Below are 22,625 nucleotides of genomic sequence, written 5' to 3' on the forward strand. Positions count from 1 at the left end.
ATATCAAAGATGCTAAGTTTATTTTTGGGAGTTTAGGGAGGAGGGAGAGTATAACTTTGATTTTTTAAGGTTGAGACAAGATTGGGTGTGGGTGACATACATATTATTGAGTTACGATGTAAAGAATAGATAGATCACTTAATCCCTCTAGAAATGCCTAAAGAGATAAATCACTTAGCTCTAAAAATGCTTAAAGAGAGATAATTCACATCTCTAATAATGTTGAGGAGCATTAGAGCTATTGTGATGTAGCATATTGGTCCTCCATTGTAATGTCATTCTCTTTGCTCTCATGTTACTATATGCGATGTGCTTGCATAGCTACCACAATCCAAAAGTATGCCAACATTCAAAATAATGCCTCAAAACACCAAAATAGAGAAAATGATTTGTTTTATTGTTATAATTGTTAGCATAATTATGGATTTTTTAATGGATATACCTTAATACAAACATTGTCAGATTACTCTTCTAGTCCCAAATACTCAACAATATTCCTATCCCCAAAAGGTCTGAGAAGCTATCAACATTCCTTTAGCAAGAAAAATATTAATTGTTAGTGTAATTATGGATATTTTTATGGATATATACCTTGACACAAATACTATTAGATTATTCTTCTAGTCCCAAATACTCAACAATATTCCTATCTCCAAAAGGTCTGAGGCTATCAACATTCCTTTAGCAAGAAATATAGTAATTATTTATTTCATATCAACTGACCACTTATGTTTAACAATGATGAGTGGCCTTAATATATTACCGAAATCACAAAAGGTCACAAATATTGGTGACAATTTCTACTTTTGAACTAGTTGTCAAGGAAAACCATTAAAAACCTTTCATTCCAAGTAGATCTATAAAATATTACTTCAAAATTGTACTTCCATGCAAGTGGTATCTTCCAAGTGCTATGATGATGATTCACAAATGGTACAAATGATGCTCCAATCTAAAAATTATGCAAAGAATGGTGCTCTCAACAACTAAGTGTATAGACAAAAAATTTCTCCTCAGGTCTTTTGGGTCAACTATAATAATTCAACCCAACTTCTCTTCTGGTCCCACATAGTCAAGAGTATTCCTACCTCCAAAAGATGCAAGGATATCGATTTCCCTTTAGTAAGAAGCATAGTAAGTATTTCCTTCATATTGTGTTCACGTATTTTCAACAATGATCAATGGTCTTAATATATGGCAAGAATCACATCGACGATAAAAATTTCATGTCAAGACACACCATTAGAACCCCCTTCTTGGAATCATAAGGGTTTTGATGGTATGCCTTGATAGATACAAATTATTTCCAATGTTTCTCAGAAGGAGATCATTAATTTTGTGATTTTGGCCATATATAAGATCACTGATCATTGTTGAAGTTAATTTGGTTAATTAATTTAAAAGAAATAATTACTGTGCTTTTAAAAAAAACCAATGGTCATAGACCTTTTAGAGGTATGGATTGTTGAGTATGTACGACCGAAAAAAAGAAATAATACTATGCTTCCAAAAAAATCCTATAGTCTTGGACCTTTTGGAGGTAGGGATTATTGAGTATGTAGGACCGGAAGAGGAGATTCTAATATATGACCTTAAAGATGTGAGTAGAAATTTCACTACAAGAGATTGATCCTCTTTTGACTCTTTTATCAATGGAATTTATATTAATGTTTTTTTAAATTTGGGGAAATGTGGATATTCTCATTGGTATTAGCATCGAAAGAAAAATGTTAAAATTTTTTTAGATAGAAAAATATTAAAAAATTCGTCAAAATTCAAAAGTAACTTTTGATGTTAATTTTGATGTTGAAAGTTTGTAGATCTTTATTGACAAAATTTTCAATGAAAATTTTAATGGTATTTTTAGCGATGGTAAAACTTCCAAAGAGTGTTTTTTGACAATATTTTGAACACTGATAAAACTTCCAAAGAGCCTTTCAACAAAGATATCAACTTTTATTTCCATTGCCAGAAGCCATTTATGGATATATTGCATTGTTTGTATTACATATTTTTTAGTACAAAATTCTTTGCACCATATAAAATCGATCATATCTATATGAGAGTATCCCTAGCTACTTCCTAGCCCTCTACCCATCATCCTCATCATCACCATTTGAGTCCTCGTTGTCTCCATATCCACTACTGCCCTCTTCATCATCATCACCCCCTCCCTATGCCGCTCCACTTGCTCCCCTACCCTACAATGCCTCGTTCAAAGCTTCACCCATATCTCTAGGCTGTTTAAGAATCACATGTATTAGAGGATAGTCCATCATGTAATTTGTTTGATGTAAGCACTTGATGACAAATAAAATGTCTATTTTAAAGAGCTTACATCAACAAATGGGGCTATTGGACAATGCCTCCATACCATGTTCGTATGCATACATATATTCCTCATCCATACAGGAGCATCCCATTTTGATAGACTAAATTGACAAGAATACATGTTAGATGAAATGATTTAGCTGCTTTGAGAAGCATACCAAAAATTAGAAAATATTAGTAAATTCACAAAACCTTCAAGGAAGCTATCCCTTCCTTCCAAGCCTTCCTAGCTACAACCACCTCGCGCTCATAAAATTTTGGGCTCATCATTCATCTCCTTTTTTGCTTTCTTCCAATCATCGTTATGAGTCCAAGATGGCTTGCTTGCACCCTTTCTCAAGGCCTTGAGGATTCAATCTTTTCTATAGATTTAAGGACTGCAACCATTTTTGTTAGTATCCAATGATAGTTGGGCACAGGTTATTTTGCCTGTAAGGATTTATAACCCTATCTTTTTGTTATTTGACTAGTGGCAAAAGTCCAACATTACTTTCTTAAATGCTGAGTTACTCAATTATGCATCTGATTCATCATTGCTTTACCTTTATGATCCACAATGATATGGTTTTGGCTATCAATGGTGTAGGGTAGCATTGATGAATCTTGGGATGACAAGCATCCACACCACATCTTCCACCTTCTATGGAAGAGCAACATCATGCACACTCTCCCTCTCCCTCACCTCATGAGACCCTTGTGAGATAGATATAGTGGTAGGTGGTCTACCTTCACGCTACTCTCTTTGCTCATCAAAATCACAAAAGAAGTTCTCTCTTTCATTGGGGCTAAATGAGCCAACAACATCCTTACCTAATCCTTGTTACTCTTTGAGGTGGTATTAACTATCCCCTTTTCCCCCCTCTTGAATTGCCACTTGACATCATGCATTCCAAATGTTATACATTTCCCAAACAAAGCATAAAAATGAAAAGCATAAACCATGCATGAAAATGACAATATAAAAGAGAATGGTAGATGAAGGGAGAAGAGGAGGCCTCCTCTTATCCCCCCCCTCCTCCCAATATGAAAGAGAATGGTAGATTAAGGGAGAAGAGGAGGCCTCCTCTTATCCCCCCCTCCTCCCAAAAATTGTGTGGACTCAATTGAGCCGAGTGACAAAAGCATATACATGTCGAAGATATACAACGTTGTTTATTATAAAATTACCCTTTTGAAAAGGGTGATACAAAATTGCAGAAATAGATACATGAACAAGGGAAAATTAATGATGCTTAGAAACATAAGAAAGATTTTATCACAAAAATATTCTTTCTAATTGAAGAATAATACTATTTGCCTTATCATTTTAATATTTATATAAAGAGTATTATATTTCAAAAACTCAATCAACATGTCAATCTAACCAAAATGGAAAAATACCAAAGATCTATCATTTTTCATATGATAACATCTCAAGAAATGTTTTTCATGATATCGAATAATTTAGTTACAAGTATTTGCTCCCAAAACCATTGCAGGATCCATTTCATATTGAGGACGCATGGCAAGATACCCTTTGAAACCAAGACCTACAAAGAAGCTGTCCACTTGTTCTAAAGAGTAACAAACACATGGATCTCCATTCATCACATTGTCTATAATCCATTCTTTGACCTTCTTTATAAGCTGGATATCTAGAAGTCTAGACACCTTCTCAAGAAGGTATCTAGAATCTTGATAAAAGAGACACATCTCTTTTAGAATCCAACCTAATGCATAGACATCCGTTGCATGGGAATAGCGTACACTTTTCAATGGATTATGCAGTTCTGGGGCTATCCACTTCATTCCACACCTCCTTTGTACTTCTATTGCAACTCAAGCTTGGAAAGTTTCATCAGTCTCTTTTTCATTATTTCTCATTACATCAAGTGCCCTTCCCCAGTCTATGATGCCTATTCTACACTCCCCACTAGAAGTGAAGTCAAGGATGATGTTGCTTTCATGCAAATCAGTATGCATCCATTGTCCGTCATGTAATGCGTGCATTCCTTGTACAAGGGCATGCAAAAAGCTTGGTAAAGCCTTACCAAAATTGCAAATTCGCTCAAGGTCCTTTGGTGCAATCTTCAGTTCAAGAAGCTTCCCTTGAAACCTTTCAAACTTTCTTTTTTCAATTCCTTTTCTATGGATGTATCTCGTGTAACTCCCATTGCTGAAAGGAAGTTTAAGCATGAATTGGTGTAAGCGTTCTCCATTAAAGAATGGCATAATATTCCAAAAAGGTCTTACACTAGTGGCTGCAATCACATGGACAAGAACAGGATGAAAATTTGCATCGATTGTTCTTGTCTTGCTTCACTAGCTTGCCTTGTTGGCTGACCCTTGACTTGTTTTCCTACATACCAAGTAAAATCCATAAGCCATGGTGTTCCTATGATTTTTACTTTATAAGCATTCCCATATGCTCCCTCACCAAGCTTATCTCCCTTTATAATCTCCTTTTTTGTCTAAAATACCATTATATGGCAATTCTCAAAGTGAGAATAAGATGCATGTAACTTTTGCTCTAGGCTGTGTTCCTCATCTCCAATGCTATCACTTATTCTTTGAGACTTAGAATAAGCCATCTTGGCTTTTGCAAGTGTTGCATCAATGTCCAGTAATCTTTTCTTAGCTGCCTTAGTTTTTGCTTTCATATTCTTCCACGCCGAATCCCACAAATACAAGTTAGAAACATTTATTGAGTTCTTTATCGTCGTTGATGATTCCTCATATGTAGTGATGCTACATCCTGTAAAACTTTCAATCCAATTCATGACTTGATTCTTCCAATCAAGCTTTTCTTGAAGTTCTTTTAAATCCTCTTCTATGAATTCTCTTTGGGTTATAGCTATAATTTTATCTTTGAAAAGATGCAAATTTGCTGAGCTGTTTATTATTTCCTCCATTTGTGATTGATTTAGTAACCCAATCTCTCTAAGTGTCACCATACGCAATATGCGTATTGCATTTTCCTTATCTGCTTGTCCAAGCCTTTGTCTCATGTTCATTTCTTCTATACATATATTGCCATTTATGCCATGTGCACAAAGTGGAGTGATTCTTCAAATTAAATCTGCATAACAAGTAAGAAATAACTCGTGATTTAAGAATCAAATAAATGAGTAGACATTGTACACTACAAGTACATAATCATGTAGAAAGAGCCAATCATGTACAATATCACTGAGTTTATTCTCTCAATTCAAAAAATAAAAATTTAAATTCACTTTAATATAGAAAGTTACATCTTAACATCCAAAAAAAAAATGCATTACAAATTTTAAATGGCATTGCCAAGCAGTGAACTAATTTCATCATCTGAGTTCTCTTCCAGTTCTTCTCCCTCAACTACTTGAACTACATTCTATATTTCTTCATCACCATGTTCTTCCTCTTCTTCTTCTTGTTCGCTTGCTAGTTGATCAGAGTGTGCTGACTCTTCTTCATTTGTCCATCATGGGATAGTCTCTTTGTAGTTCTCTCCAGTTATTTGATCAAGCAACCTACTATTGGCATAAATATATACTAGCTTTTCTACACGTGTTGATAAGAGCCTATTATGAGTCACACTATGTACATATTTATAATGACTCCAATTTCTCTCACTTGAAGAATTAGAATTAGTTTGAACTAAGACTTTCATAGCTATTGCTTGTAGGAGAGGTGTTGAACCTCCCCATTGTGCCCACCACTTCCATCTTGAAAGTAACTTCACTTGTTCATGTACCCTTTCATCTGCAAATAGTCCTTCCTTGTTGCGATACTTTGCAAGCTCAAGAGAGAATTGGTTAAAGTAAACATCATTCACATAAAAACTTTTCAATGCATTAATCCAACCATGCATTGTCTCCTCAATTGTCTCTGGACTATAATCCCACCATTCAAGATCCAACACATGATCCACATGATGTAAGTCTGACTGAGCCTGTTTCCATCTCTTATCAAGATAAGAATGTAGAGTACAACATTTTGTTAGGTTAAAGGGTCCTTCATGACGTAGTTTTGGATCATCCTTAAGCACTGCTTTTGATGCTTCCCACCAAACCATGTAGACCTTCCCCATCATAGGTGATTTTGTGTCAAGCTTACAGATTGCATAGTAAACTAGCTTCATGATTGATAATGCATCATCCATTCTCTTCCAAAATTGTTGACTTTAACTCATGTTTCTAATTTGCATGTACTCTTGACGTTCAACTTCACGTTTCTCTTCTGCCATGCAATCACATCTCGAGAGTATAATGTCTCGACCACAAATGGACGCAAATATTGTAAACGCGTCAACATCAAATAATTTGTGCCAAATCTAGTTTCAGTAGGTTTGATAAACTCTTTCTTGTTATTTTCTTGCCTATTCCTAAATGCCCCAAGAATGCGTTCATGATTAAGGAAAAAAATCACAACTCTTTTTCCCTCATCAATGGCAGCTTTAAAAAAAGTAGTGTTAGGGCTTTTGTACCAATCCTCCAATACAAGATCAAGACAATGGAAAGAGCAACCAGCAGGCCATATATGATTATGTCTATGATGAACTATCTTTCCAACTTTCCTACAACTCTTTGCATTGTCCATTACAACTTGAAGCACATTGTCAGAACCCACATTCTCAATGACCTCATCTAATGCAGATGCAATGAAGCGACTTGTTTTTTTCTTCCCTATGCAATCAATTAATTTAAAGAATCCCTCACCTTGTGGAATAACAACCATATAATTCAATAACGGATGATGAGCAACATTTTTCCAACCATCATACACAATGGTACATCCCATTTTTTCTATGCCTTCATACACAATAGCTTGTACACGACCTTGATACTTCTCATAGAGTTTATCAAGCATACTTGTGCACATTGACTTGTAAGATGGCATTTTAAACCCTAGCCCAACTTTAGCAACTGTAGCAAATGCTCTCTTCCAATGTGGACTATTTACCATGCGTAAAGGAAATCCTGTTCACAGCATATTGCATCCATAACTTCCTCTTTTGCTTGCTCGATCAATTGACCTTTAAATGACTTCTCAATTGATGGTTGTTGATATATAGGCCCTCTATGGGAGCAACCATCTCTTTGAAGTTCTGGTGTAGCCATGAGGTTATTGGAGGATGGATCTTGAGTTTCATGAGTAGAAAAAATGGATGGACCCTACGTTTTTGAAAGTGTAAATACCTCCTCATTCTGTTGAACTTGTGACATTGAACGAATGTTGGATGGATTAACATGTTGCATTCTCTCCAATTGCAAGGAAGGCCTTTCCCTTGTAAGAGAAACAATGGCTGATTGGACATTAGGACCATCACATTTTCTAATATTTCCACTCTTTTGACCAAGGAGATGTGCTCGCATCCTCGTCCCCGAGCCATGAAATATACCCTGACAAAAGTTGCACTTCCATTTGGATGCTGATAACATAGTGACATATCTTCTACTGTCATCACTTTTATGTCCTCATGTTTCAGGAGCCATGATATCTTACTAATAGCAAGCTATAATACATAGCAAGAATACCATAATTACCCATTTCATTCATGAAACTATAAGAAGAATGACTTGAAACAACATTTCTATGGATGATCCTAGCTTCATCTTGATGCCTCACAATTCAAGTGATTGTAGCTTAGCACTATTGCCCATAACTCAAAGGTCATTCCTACCAAATAACTCTGAAAATAAAGTAGTTTAAGAGTTTGTTGAATTCTACATAAATATCAGGATTGCATATAAGCCTTGATGCCCCACAACTCCTAGCTCAATGTTGAACCAAAAGCCAAGAATGAAGGGCAAATCATAATCCCTATGGAATGATTGTAGCAAGTAGAAGGATTGCATCTTTACCTTGATGCCCCACGACTCTGAGCTTACTGATAAGCTTGGAAGTCAAGCATAAATGCCAAGCCATAATCACAAAGAAATTACAATATGTAAGATAAAGATAGCTTGCTTGAAGTGATTGCAACTTGGCTCTGATGCCCTATAACCCCTAGCTCATTGATAAGCTAGAAGTCAAGTATAAAAGCCAAGCCTATATTTTACCAAGATCAAGTGAAATTAAAAAACTAGTTAGTTTGAAAGTGATAATCTCCAAACAACAATGATCTAGTTAACTCAACACTCACTTTAAATACCAGTAATTCAAGAGCTTGTTATATTCCACGTGTAAGGGTGGTGTAGAGATACACCATTTGTCCAAAATGATCAAGTTCGAATAAGTTGCTTAATTTCAAGGAATTGTAGCTTTTGACTTGATGTCCCACAACTCATAACTCGATTCTGAGCCAAAATTCATGAATAAAGACTAAGCCAAAATCCCCATGAGAATATTGTAGAAGTAGAAGGATTACAACTTTGACTTGATTCTCCACAACTCTAAGCTTTGATGCCCTACAATCCCTAGCTCATTAATAAGCTAGAAACCAAGCATCAAAGCCAACCCATAACCCTCATGGAAGTATTGCATCATGATTTTGTCATTATTTCACCCCAAATACATTCAATAAAGCACAAGCCATAATTCCCATGGAGAAATTGTAACAAGTAGAAGGATTGCAGCCTTACCCTAATGCCCCACAATGCCTAGCTCATTAACAAGCTAGAAGGCCAAGCCATAATCCCCATGAAAATCACAATATGTAAGACAATGTTATTTTACATTGCTTGAATGATTGCAACTTAGATCTAATGCCCCACAACCCCTAGCTCATTGATGAGCTAGAAGTTAAGCACCAAAGCCAAGCCATAACCCTCTTGGAGGTATTGCATCATGTGCATCATGCTTTTGTCATTATTTCATCCAAAAATATTCATTAAATAAAGTAGAAGCCATAATCCCCATGGAGAGATTGTAGCAAGTAGAAGGATTGCAACCTTACCCTAATGCCCCACAACCCCTAGCTCATTGACAAGCTAGAAGTCGAGCATAAAGGCCAATCCGTAATCCCCATGAAAATCACAATATGTAAGAAAACGTTATTTTGAATTGCTTGAATGATTGCAACTTTGCTCTGATGCCCTGCAACCCCTAGCTAACCCCTAGCTCATTGATAAGCTAGAAGTCAAGCATAAAAGCCAAGCCATAACCCTCATGAAGTATTGCATCATGTGCATCATGTTTTTGCTATTATTTCACCCAAATAAATTCATTCAATAAAGTCCAAGCCATAATCCTGATGGAGAGATTGTAGCAAGTAGAAGGATTGCAACTAATGCCCCACAACTCCTAGCTCATTGATAAGCCAGAAGTCAAGCATAAAGGCCAAGCCATAATCCCCATGAAATGTGTATGTTTTAGGTGTATGCAATTCTAGCCTATCCCTCAGCTAAGATGGTAGTTTGAGTTCTTAGTTTAACCACTTTAAGTTCAAACGATATGGTTGTGGAATGTCTTAAGATAGAGATAAATCTTTAGCAATTTATAATCTCTCTCTCTCTCTCTCTCTCTCTCTCTCTCTCTCTCTCTCTCTCTCTCTCTCTCTCTCTCTCTCTCTCTGTGCTCTCTTGCCCCTTATACTAATTATTTTGCAAAAAATTTATGAGTCCCTTCTTAAATTTGGTAGAGAAAGCATCTTGGATTTTAATTTTGTCTTATGGGAAAGAAATATTTTGGCCAAAATAATGAAGAAAAAATGATGTACATGATGTTATTTGTTTTTTGATGACTATGGCTTGGCTTTGATGCTTCAGTTCTAGCTTATCAATGAGCTAGGGGTTGCAGGGCATCGGAGCTAAGTTGCAATCATTCAAGCAACTCAAAATAACATTGTCTTACATATTGTGATTTTCATGGGGATTATTACTTGGCCTTTATGCTTGACTTCTAGCTTATATGAGATAGGAGTTGTGGGGCATTAGGGTAAAGTTGCAATCCTTCTGCTTGCTACAATCTCTCCATGGGGAGTATGGCTTGGACTTTATTGAATGAATTTATTTGGGTGAAATAATGGAAAAACATGATGCACATGATCTTGGAACAAATAGACCTCCTCTTTGATCTTCTCAAGGTCATTTCAGCTTGTTGTATCACCTACATATCAGCCTCATTTGCCTCATAGTTTCCACCAATAGATGATCCATCATCTGCCCTTGATTATGTACCTATGCAATGATTTAGAAAACAAAAGTCTAGCATCTTTACCAAGATAAGTTTAGAGTGTCTCCATATTGTGGGATACTCACCTTTTTTGGCAAACTTTATCCTCAAGTTTGTATCCTTGAAGATGTCAAAATGTAGCGCATCCAAATCATTACCTTGTTGGTCAACATTTTAATCTTGATCTTTATCATAAAATTGCTCGTCATTGCTTGGGTCATCATGATCTATATTTTCACCAAACCAATGTATGTACAAATTACAATAAACACTTATACGGAATAAGCATAGATCATAGACCAATGTATGTACAAATTATGATAAACAATTGTACAAAAGAAGAGCAAATTAGTTCTCTCATGCAAAAAACCCAAAAAAGGCATGGATGCATCTCAAAGGGATAAAAGAGGCAGTTGTTGGCAATTCCTCAAAGGAAGGCATTCTCAACTATGCCCAAACATTATACACACAATTCAATGTGGAATAAATGTAAATAGATATGTCACATGATGAAGTTGATAGCATATCCATCGATGAGGTGAAGGATGGCTTGCACTTTTTGTATAATGGAAAGGCAACAAATAACCTCCACTTGTCATCAAGTCTTATCAAATGGACTGACCCACTAATTCAAGAATGCATATGTATGCTACGTAACCAAGCAACTATTGATGGCTTTCCTAAAGAGTGACAAGGAAATTAGATCAAGCCTATATATACATGAGGAAACAAGAAGTATCTCTAGAGCTACTAGTATATCATGCTAGGCTCCACCTGTGCAAACTCATATGGCACAATTATGGAAAAGAAGGTCCATTGATGAGCAAATGAGGCAGAAAGGAGCATGCAAAAAGGGCCATTATTCAATCATGTTTTTGGTCAAATCACCACTATAAACCATGGTTTTAGGTCATCATGGAAGAAGAAAACTCAAGGAACGAACATTGTATTGCTGCTTTGTGGTAATTGAAAAAGCCTTTAATTCTACTCCCACGAAGGATTTGTGGGAGCATATGGCACACCAAAAGAACAACAAATTACAATTCCGTTACAATCATATGCTTATATGAACATGTGCTTGTATGCTCAAAACATATGATGGTTTCTCTTGTTCAGTCAATATTGAGTTAGACGTAAAACAAGGATGTCCCCTATCATCTGCGCCTATGTATATATAATATAGATGAGGGCGATTATGTGGGTGGTAGTAGATGAAAAGCTCATAAAAACAACATTGGGAGCACATCTTATTGTGTTGATTTTATATGATCATGATGTTGTACTCTTTGGACATGAAGTTGACATGATCGAATGCCTCCTACACATTGTTGAAGACTTTTGTAAAGCCAATGACTTCAATAAATGTGAGAAAAACGAAGGTTAGGGTGGTCAAAACCAATCAACCAAAGGTCTAGCCATACTTCACATATAAGGGTGACATAATTGAAATAGTCAACTCATTCAATAATTTGGTATCAATGTGCCTGAAAACATGGATGCAATGCATGACTTTAGGTAGGATGGAGTAGCTACAACATGTTTAAATCTAAATGTAACTCAAGAAACCTACAAAGATGGCACACCAAGGCTTAACACTCTAGTGTTATAGTGGTTGGAGTGAAAGTTTTGGGGGGTAGCATATATCAATCCTATTGAAAGTGTAAAAAATGTTCTTGAGATGATATTGGTAGTCAAGGTGACTACCTTACTCACTGATGCTTCTAGAAATCAGCATGCAAGACATTGAGATATGTAACTAAGGTTAAGATAATGGAATGTGCCAGCTACCACACTGTGCTTGGAATGCTAGTTGCAAAGCACAAAGCAAGATTCTCTTTTCAAATTAGGCACAAGACATCTCAAATGGTAACTACCAGATTTGTTATGAAACCAAAGAGAGAGTGATCTATGGATAGGAAGATGGAGGGTCACACAAAAAGTAGACCCAATTGACTAGAATAGATTAGCTATCACCTTCACAACAGGAAAGGCTAAGAATGATCCACACCATATAAAGGGGTTTTACCACCCACTATGTAGAAACCAAGTCCTCATCCTCTAATTCAAATCCTATCCATGATCCACATCCACCAATCATGTGGGTGTGGATTTCACCACTCTAGTCACCTCATTGTACAAATCTCAGCACTCCCCCTCAATAAGAAATGAGTAGAGTACTGCACTAACATCACGTGGCAACAATGGGACAAGCTTTCATCAAGTATAGGCTTATTACTATGTTTTGGATAATAATCGAAGACATGGTATTAATTTGACACAACTCACTACATAAAGAGGGTAGTGTGTTGATAAACGTAATGTAACTCTGTAAAGTTGCTTGACCTTATTGAATTTTGTGCACATTATATCTTGATCATCCTTACATAATGACCAAGTAATGTGCACATGGAGATAAGTGGCTTCCATGAACATGCAAGATTTTTCTCTACATTTTTTAATTTTTTTGTAAAAACAACTCAAGGCAAATGATTGCTTCAATACAAAGAGAAGGGAATCTCTACAAACAACAAATTAGCATTGTCGCCAAATTCTCGTAGCTAAAATTGCATCAAACTCTCTCTCTCTCTCTCTCTCTTCAAAAGTGTGGTTGTAATATAGGTCTCCCACAAGAATACAACTATCATAGAAAAAACCATTGATTATACAATTTGGCAATAAAAGCATTGAAATTGAAAAACCTGGCAGCAACCTCCACAACCTCCAGGAAGATACTATTTGTAATAAATTAAAAAGAGCTATATATAACACAATCCTTATGTAAAGCCACTAAACAATAGCAACACATGAAGGTTGCACTAAATAATAAGAAATTGGAGAAGAAACAGAAGCCTCCAAATAGTCACTAATAGAAAACAAGCAACCTTCAGTGGCAAATACCCAACAATAAACACTCCTTTAGAGTTGCTTTAAATTACTCAAACAAAACTTAGAGATCCAAACATAAAAACTACTAGTGACTTGGTAGCCTTCAAATAGAAACAAAAAAGCACTAGGAAACTCGTGTGGGGAAAACAATTGCATGTAGTATCACATTATTGAATAGAGTAGATCAATACTAATATAGGTGGTTGAGTATATCAATGCTAATATAGGTGGGTGAGTATCACATTACTGAATAGAGTAGACCAATGCTAATATAGGTGGTTGAGTATAGCCATCAAAGACCATCGAGTCGTAACGTTGTCGAGGGGGACCGTATCTCTCAATTCCTCACTCTCATTCTCACACCAAAAAGAGGAAGCAGTCCAAAAGGGCAAGAAGAAGGAAAGTAGTAGAATCGTCTATGCTTTGATACCATGCTACACAACCAAAGAGAGAATGCTCAATGGAGAGGATGCAAAGAATAGCAAACTAAAGTATTATTGCACTCACATCAATCTAATAGATTAGGAAACATACAAGCAACATCAAGGCACACCCAACCATGTATTGTGTCTCCCATGCCACCTAAGTCAAGGCAAGCTTTTACACTTCTTCACAACCACTCCCAATATATAGTCATTGAAACTGAAGCATGGAGTCATCTAGAAAGACAAGGTTGTGCATGCACATTATGTGAAGGTCATGAGAAAGACTTCACCCTTACACGGCTAGCCTATGCTGACATTAGAATGTACCCCAACTTCTTGAGGTCAACCATAGCAATTCCCATATCTTAGGTACTTTTATATGTCTCTTATTTGAGCATAGATAGGAAGTCTTGACAAAATGCATGAGTTGAAACCTTTGATGCCTTAGAGGAGACTATGTAATCTTTATTCTATGTCCCATAGGTCATGTCTCATTGGCATCTTGAGGATGACAATATATCATCATCATTATAATCATTAGCATGGGTCAGTGGGATGAGACAATGATGAGGAGAGGTGTAGCCAAAGATGTAGGGGACACACATGTGTAGAGATAGACTAGAGCACGCACGATGGAGGTCCAAGACATCACAACTCTACTCAGAGGGGATCCCCCAAGAAGAGGTGTTACTTTCAATATGGCGAACCAAATACTAAGATCCTGAAGAGCACACCCCCTGCCACAGGGAGGGATGACCCGACAAACACAAAAATGTGATATTCTTACAATTCATAGAGAGCTACAATGGCATTGAATCAATGGTGTTCACAAACTAATCTTTGCGAAAAGGAGCTAAATCCTTCAGACCATCTTCAATAGCTTGCTTCACTCCCACTAATTGTTTTCTTAAACTCCATTTAACCACACAAAAGATTAGTTCCATTAAAAGTGCACCTTGAAATAAGAAAGCATGAAATTGATCCATGAAAAGACCATCAAGGCATAGAAAACCTCTAAACATAGAGAGGGGTGGCCTCTACATAAAATTGATCTTTATATGTATACAAGAAGTGTAGGCAGCATCTAATTGGTGCTAGAGGCTACCTTAAAGCTAAAGCATGGTATATGGGCAAAAAAGCAACGTCTATGAAAAAACAAGTGGTGTTTATGGAAAAGCAAGAGGGATAAAAAACATTTAACCATGGTTAAAATGGCCATGACTAGAGGTTTTTTATATGGAGAAACCTCTAGCTATTTACACATCATAGAAAATATCACCATGGCTAAAAGAAGACAAAAGAGGAGCTTGGACTACATGAGTTGAATGATGGAACTACTTTGAAGGAACTAGAAAGGTGGATTAAAGCCAAGAAGAGAGTTTCGGTAGAGCAACGATGATATATGACCATATTTTCTTGCAAAAGGATTTAAGGATTGGGATGCTTTTATATCATCATCTTAAATCATACAGTTAATAGAAGGACCATACAACCTATGATTGGATGCCTCACACTGGGAGGCATAAATGGAGAGAGTGTGGGAAAGATGCAAACTAGAATGTGTTGCAAACTGCTTGTTGTGGCAAGAAGACATCCAAGCCAATTAAGCATCCCTCTCTTCACTTGTAGGTGAAGGAGGAAAATAAGGGATGATCTACATAAGCTCTAGATATGTTGTTTGATGTGGTAGAAGAGGAGTTAAGTTACCAACTTTATTGTAAAGAAGGATTTCGAAGCAACTATTGAAGTGACGGCTGACCAAAGCAAATCATCCTCTCAACAAAGAGGTGCTAGTAGATAAATACTAGAGAAGAGGATATTGGGCTGACACTGAGTTGAAAAAATGAATTAGAAGTAAGGCAAAACAAAGAATTGAAGCCAACAAAGAGGTTGAGTAGATATTAGAGAAATAAAGGAGCAAAGTGACTTTTTTAGGGGGGGCTTGTTTTAGACCCTCATGTTAAGACAAATTCTTAACCTAAGGGCCATAAATCCCTATGATTTGATGGTTCACACTTGTTTGTCAATATCAAGAAGTATTCGCTCATAAAACCACACTTGCTCTAGTAAAATTTTCAATCAAGGAATATTCTACCAGTAATTGTGGCTACCTTGCTGGCATCCAAAGCCTAAGCAAAGCCTTATGGCTACCTGGCTGGCATTCAAAGCCTCAGAAAACTCTTTATTGTGGATTTAGAGACCTTATTAAAGGAATAAACCCCAAATCCTAGCTAACCAAAATAATTATATTTGAGAGCTTATAGAACTAACCACGATGACAACTATTAGGCCAAAAGTGTACACAAGGATGTGAGGGGCCTCTCATCTTGGGAATTATATGCCTTCCAACATTAGTATTGAGGAGAAAAGTGTGACAATTTTTGCACTTATATGTGGGATAGGTAGGTGGCCTTATAATCACATGTCCACAAGGGTGAGGGTTATTTTTTTAGGCCTCCCCTAAGTTTTAACATGGCTAGAGGTTTGGTGTCGGTTAAATTGTAGCTTACCCTCTCTACCGAGTTGCATTAATAGAATTATTATAGTGACCTTCATTGTTGACATTTAACAAATTTTGGCATGTATTTGAATGCCCTATGAGTTATCCCGTAGATCAAGGCATGTAATAAAATTTGACATGTATTTGGATCCTTATGATTCATTATAGATATATTTATTTTGACATGTAATAAAATTTGACATGTATCTAGATCCTTATGATTTATTCCATATATCAAGATGCAACTTCTGTTTGATTGTATACATATTTATTTCACATAGACATAAGGGCCAAGTTGGATCTTGGGACCTATCAAGCACTTACTTCATCATATCCATGCAAAGGGCAAGTATCCCTTGCAGGGTTGAGGATAATGATATATTGTCAACCCACCACCCCATCTTATGCTAACACAAGTGAGACACAAGTATTGTATCATAGGAGGTTCATGGACAATAAGGGTAAGGTGTCAATCTTAGACATTGGCCAATGGCTATGATTTGTTCATGATCTTATGTGTGTGCTTGGGATGGAGCATGTGAGACCCTTATGCTTATGTCTAGGGGCGCACATAGAGTTTCTTAGGAATTTCGTATTAATTAACCGAGTTTTTAAATCTAGGAATTTCACATGAATTAAATGTTTTATAAAAGGAAATTGGGACTATACATAGGTAGAGCATTACCTCTTGAAATCAAATTTAGGTTTGGTTATTTGCCATGAATCCAAATGATGACATGGTTTCTATCCACACAAGATTGGGCATCTCAGTTAAACATGGTGCGCCTCATTGCTTCCATCATAGGAACATGATGCAAAATGAAGGTGGTTAACTGATTAATGAGGGTATCATTTCTCAGCTTGTGGGATGTGCTTTGGTCACTATAGTGTAAAAAGATAGGGGCATAGGCCTTTCCCTTCATGAGGATTGATGTGGTGCTTTGCTTCCCACCGTCATCTCGCTCTCACCCCGGGCACATGCACCAATTTTGGCGAGGTTCAAGCAGGGAAGCAATCAGATGCCTGACAGATGCACAATTGGACTACACATGCACGCAAGGTCCGGTAGATGGGTACCCGATAAAAAAATGTAGAGCGTTGTGTCTTTGACGTCAATTGGAACATGTGCTCATGACTCCGATAAGTTCCGCCCAGCTTTTGGCAACCAGGTGCCAAAAGCATGCAATGGCAACGGATCGGCAAACACGTGAGCCGGGTATGTGCCATTGTCCAGCGATGTACGCCACGTGGCGCTTGTAGATTCAGCTACACTCATTCCCCATTCCCTAGCAGGAATGGTTTCCCCGTGGAACTTTCCAAGTTGCGGGTTCCATCTCTTTTACAAGAGGTTTCCTTTGATCCAGAAGTTTCCCCCCCTCCCATTTGCTTCAGCTTGCCGTTTGATCGCAAGCTCTGTCGTCCAGTTTCTGTTGCAACACCTCAAAAGTATGGTGAACGTGTCCCTCCGAACAGCCCGCCCCGGTCCTCCCCGCTTTCTGGACCTCCCCCCCAGCATCGAGGTATCTCTTTTTGTTGATTTTGCTTCCAATCTTTGTTTCACGCCTGCTTATTATTGCCTTTTTCCGCTCTTCCTCTCGCTACAGGTAGCAGCCGTTAGAGAATTGATCGCGCAGGAGACTGGTATGCCCCTTGAGAGACTTAAGCTTGTGCTAAAGGGAAGAACGCTGCACGACATGCGGAAGGATCAACCAGCTTTTGTAAAGTTCATTGACGGGGGTACGAAATTTCATGGCCTTTGCTATGTCTGCTGTCATCGGCACTGCATTGGGTCTGAATATTCGTGACAGCATGATGTCATAACTAAGATTATATCGTTTTGTGAAATATGATTAGGCAGACGCCATATTTGCAGTAGTTGCGCCCAAGACGCCTCCAAAGCATGTCCAAGACAGGGATGGATTGGATGATGAAGATGAACTGGTAAACGAACGAGTTTACCTGAACTGCTTTCCTGAGAAGTACGGAAACTTGAAATGAGCTTGCTCTTTGCTCACTCTGGTTAGTGATGTGAGATAATTGAATCTCTGACGCCCTACATTTACAGAGATTTAGCGTACCAGAGACTGCCACTCACTTTCAACGGGAGCTTATACACTTCTTACGACATAAACTCAAGTTACCAGGTATTTTATTATGAACACAGTGGAGATTGAGTACAGTCGACGTATTGGTTGCTTATAAATCTTGTTGTGTTTGGTGGAGCAGACATCATATTGATCTTGGTCTTTTCCCTCAGTCTTCGTGCATGGCTAGTAATCATGACTTGGCTTGTGATGGCTCCGGTTGCATACAGATGGGATTTGGGTCCTCTATATGTAAGTAATGCCCACGCCCGTTGACACAGCGCTCCTCTCCATTTGAATCCCTCCCCTAAAAGTACCAGTGGCATTGAACCCTTGCCATCCTGATTGCTTTAGTTTTGAATGTAGTGAGCTTGCTCTTCCACTTTTGTTACCTAAGCACACTTTCAGAATTGCCTCGCATCTGCTGAATTTGCATCTAGAATTTTCTATATGGGTCTGGATCAACACCAAATTTGCAGTATTATGTGTGTCACCTTTAAAAAGAGGATGTCCATTGTTAGGTCAGTGTGATGAAGTAATACGAGGACCCTTATAGTGTCCGTGATTATTGCCAGCGGAGGAGAAACGATTATCTTTCTCTACCAACTCTGGCTTAATTACATTCAAGCAGCAAGTATATGAGAGGTGGTTGTGAAATACTCAATTGCCAGCTATAGACTTTAAAGCGAAACATCTCATGGTATGTGCAATACTACCAACCCACGACATATGATGATACCTTATGATGGGGTTAGGTGGACCCTCTAAAATGGGGTTGGGGGGGGGGGGGTGCGTTAGATGCCCAGTGTGCAGGTGCCCTTAAGATAAGGTCACCCCTAGTTAACTCTATAAATATGAGCTGTGGGCTTATTTACAGGCATCCCTCGAGATGGACTCCTTGGGATACCGGGACCTTGAGCAGGCCTATGCCAACTCGGGCTAAATATCTAGATAGGTGAACTCTCGTGGTATAGGACATTGGGTTGTGTGTCCCCTCTCTCATTTATTCCTTCAAGGTCAAATATTAAGAGTTCTGAGTCAGCTCGAGTCTTTGGTTAGGAGCTATGCGAACTCTACGGTTTGCCAAAGCTCAAAAGTTAAACACAACTCTTTTTTGGGGGGCAAAAGAGTTAGAAACAACTCCCAAGTATGAGTTCTGCAAATCGTCTTGAGTTGGATGAGTAAGCTGAGCAAACAGCATAATTTTCCAAGAAACAGTTTGAGTGGGAAAGATACCTTACACATTTAGAGCTCGCTTATAACACTAATAAGCATTCAGCCACAAGCTTGTCCCTTTGTGCTAATGTATGCCAACCTATTGTTGTTAGCCTAAAATGCTAAGGTGAAGATTGCTATGAGAACTAGAGAACATTATATGCAGAAGAAGCTAGTCATGTAGCAATTGCGAGTCATGTGTATGATTGAAGTGTATCAGGAGGTCGCAGGGCACTTATTTTGTAACTGTTGCAGAACCACCCTAAGCAGGAGGGCGCTGATGAAGAGATTGCATAATTTTTTGAGCTTATTCAAAGACGGAATGGTTTGGTTCCACATAGTTGTATTAGCTTTGCAAGATAAGCCCTTTCAGCAGAAAGTAAGCTCAACAGGATTATCCAGCACAGTAGGAAGGTATAGCACAACAGGATAATCATGAAGAGTACAGTTGCAAAACAGCAATGAGCAGGACACTGTTGAAGTTATTGCAGAACCTTTTGAGCTGATTCAAAGACAGTTTGGTTGGTACGACACAGTTGTGTTAGCTTTGCAAGATAATCCTGCACAGAAAAAAGAGTAAACTCAACAGGGTTAGCCAGCACAGTAGGAAGATTTAGCTCAACATGATAAGCCACTTAAGTATGAAGAGTTATCTCTGTAGCTTAGTTCAGCAGGATTCAGTGGGATGTATCAGATCTATAACATGAAGGCATAGGATGCTTAGCTCAGATCTACAACATGACCTAGTAGGATGTCAGGAGCAGGCTCAGACTGTTAAACTGGTTCAGGAGGATGCACGGCATGAACAGACTGCCACCAAAGCAGCAAGATTAGTGCAACAGTACTAAATCTTTTGCAGAGACAGGGCTAAGTTGGATATAGTGACATGCTCCTGGGATTCTAGTTCCCTTTGGGCCTAGATCACTGCTCACATCAATGTGTAACTCGTGTTCTCGGTGGCAACACATGTGGAGACGTACCTGCCAGACATTTGAGTCAGGATCCTTTGAAACCAATCCAAAGCACTGTTTGGGTGACCAAGAAGACATAGCATTACTAAAGTCTAGGAGGCTCTAGACCGGATTGACTCATTTATCGTCAGCTAGTTGCAGAAGGGGGTTGCCTATCTCTTGCTATTTTTGCCCCCTTATTTATTAAGTGATATAGAAAGATGGAAACATTTACCACCACAGGAAGATGGTATATCTGGGAGGATGCAGTGAGTGACAGTATGTGGTTCAGCCTTCACTTTGCTTCTACGAGAATTGCAGGGCCTAGCTATCTTTGTCCAAAAGGTGCAATGCATTGTTTACCTTCGGAGCGCTTATAGGGCAGCGCTCCCTCCCCCAGAAAAAAGAAAGAAAAAGAAGAGAACTCTTATCTATAGCTAGAAGAACTCACCAGAAAGTGCAGGCTAGAGCCTCACATTGGGTTCCATGATAGAGAGGGCAACAGACCAATATTTGGATTAGATTTCTGATTTTAGGTCTTTTTATTTGGATCAGACTCTCGTATTTACCATATCTGAAACTCTTGATTTTGGAAAAATCCACATTTCTTTTTTGTGAAATAACAAGTCACTTTAAATAGAGATGGCCAAGATAATTAGAGTTGTAGCACTTTCTTATATTCCTCTACAAATTTCTGGTGTACTGGCAGACGTACAGATTTTACCTTACAAATTTCCATCCAGCTTGGGCCTATTGATGTAATTTTATTCTCTTCTAGGGTTACGGTGCCAGTTTAGCTACCTTGTCGCTTTTGGGCGCATTGTTAGGACTAAAGATAACCTTATCTTCAAAAGTTGGACTGGCTTCATTCTTGCTTGGTTCTGCCCTATTCCGCTGGAATTTTGTTCATATCAGTACAATGACCTCTGTATGAATAGGAGGGCATTGAGAAAAAAGTTTGGAGAGGGATTGATTCTGTTCAATATTCTTTTTGCATTAATTTACCTGATTGTTTGTTTGCCAGATCCTTGCAACAGCCTTTGCTGTAATTTTTTTAAACCTAGGGAAGCGACAAGAAGGTGAAGTCAGGTATGTACCTTCCTCAATGTAGGTAAGAATCAGTAATTGTTATTATTATTACTATAAACAAGAAGACAGTGGTAATAAGTAGGCATGAAGTACATCCTTCTTGTGCAATACTTTTGCGGTGCTTTTTACGTATGTGAGATTTGGTGGACCTTTGTAATTTAGATGAAGGTTAGTTATGAACGGGTTGATCTGTGGTCACACAAACGAGAGAGGATAGCGTGTCTGGTTATTCATGCTATTTCTCCATGCTGACATTATCAAGGCATTCCCACTGCAGTGCATACTCAGTTTTCAACGAGGGATTCAGGGAGCTTCCAGGCACATTAAATGCAGACAGGCTAGACAGAGATATAAGAGCTGGTCAGTTTTGACAACAAAACCAGAATATCTTAAAAGGTTGTATCTCACAAGTTTATAATTTACGCTAGCTATTATTGCCCAGATGCATTACCATTGAGTTTGGCACAAGACGATCTCAAAGATCCATGCATTGATTTAGTGTTCCTCAACGTTCAGTGGTTTTGGGATGAATGCTGCACAAATCACTTCTGATGTGTTTGTATTTTGGAGAGAAGTAGCGAGTTCAAATTCATGCATCCCTTCTAGAGGTGCTTCTTTTTCAATTGTGTTATTGCGGCCGGTACAGCCCATGTTGAAAAATAATACAAAAAGCTGGGCAGTCCACAAATCAGCCACCATTATGTATATAAGCTGCCACACTCCCTTCAGGATCTTGCTTTCTCTTAAATCTACGTGCGGGATCAAAACTTAAGGCTTGTTGAAGAATATATTCTACTGGTTAGATTGGGCTGTGATTTTCATTGACCTCAGTTCACGATCCCTCTTACGTCTAATTAAGCCATCTTGAGGAGTTGAATCTAAAGTTAATTAGAATCTATGACTAAGCTAGATGTCTCATATTAAACCCTTAAGTTTTCATAATTGAATCCTTGTATGTCCAAACACTCTAGACCACTAATCGATGTCCATAGTAGGACATTGTCTAATCTAATGGGCATAGTGGTATTCTCATCAACATGTATGGACCTTTATCTTTGTGGCATCCATTGGC

The 22,625-nt window shown here is 38.0% G+C and overlaps 1 protein-coding gene across 3 annotated transcripts; it reads left to right on the forward strand.

The window, feature by feature from the left end:
- Nucleotides 1-17,541: 17,541 nt before the first annotated feature.
- Nucleotides 17,542-22,320, forward strand: LOC147898169 (ubiquitin family protein). Of its 3 annotated transcripts, XM_087379289.1 has the most exons (8): nucleotides 17,542-17,735; nucleotides 17,820-17,952; nucleotides 18,074-18,156; nucleotides 18,281-18,359; nucleotides 18,442-18,551; nucleotides 21,489-21,553; nucleotides 21,831-21,949; nucleotides 22,070-22,320. In XM_087379289.1, the coding sequence occupies exons 1-7, from the start codon at nucleotides 17,664-17,666 to the stop codon at nucleotides 21,922-21,924; spliced, it is 636 nt and encodes a 211-aa protein (XP_087235415.1). In that variant the 5' UTR covers nucleotides 17,542-17,663; the 3' UTR covers nucleotides 21,925-21,949; nucleotides 22,070-22,320. The 3 variants fall into 3 exon arrangements, with proteins under 3 accessions (XP_087235415.1, XP_087235416.1, XP_087235414.1); XM_087379290.1 differs by having other exon boundaries at nucleotides 18,074-18,194; nucleotides 18,473-18,551; nucleotides 21,831-22,320; XM_087379288.1 differs by having other exon boundaries at nucleotides 21,831-22,320.
- Nucleotides 22,321-22,625: the final 305 nt, after the last annotated feature.

The sequence above is a fragment of the Dipteris shenzhenensis genome, chromosome 9 (assembly GCF_047967505.1).
Source record: "Dipteris shenzhenensis isolate YYH24624 ecotype China chromosome 9, Dip_SZ_1.0, whole genome shotgun sequence".
In the NCBI taxonomy this organism is placed as follows: Eukaryota; Viridiplantae; Streptophyta; class Polypodiopsida; order Gleicheniales; family Dipteridaceae; genus Dipteris; species Dipteris shenzhenensis.

Bases quoted from the DNA above. Each gene is read 5' to 3' on its own strand.
- LOC147898169 (XM_087379288.1), top strand. From the start codon at position 17,664: ATGGTGAACGTGTCCCTCCGAACAGCCCGCCCCGGTCCTCCCCGCTTT. The intron at 17,736-17,819 runs GTATCTCTTTTT...CTCTCGCTACAG, and splicing joins ACCTCCCCCCCAGCATCGAG to GTAGCAGCCGTTAGAGAATT. The intron at 18,157-18,280 runs GTAAACGAACGA...CTACATTTACAG, and splicing joins TGGATGATGAAGATGAACTG to AGATTTAGCGTACCAGAGAC.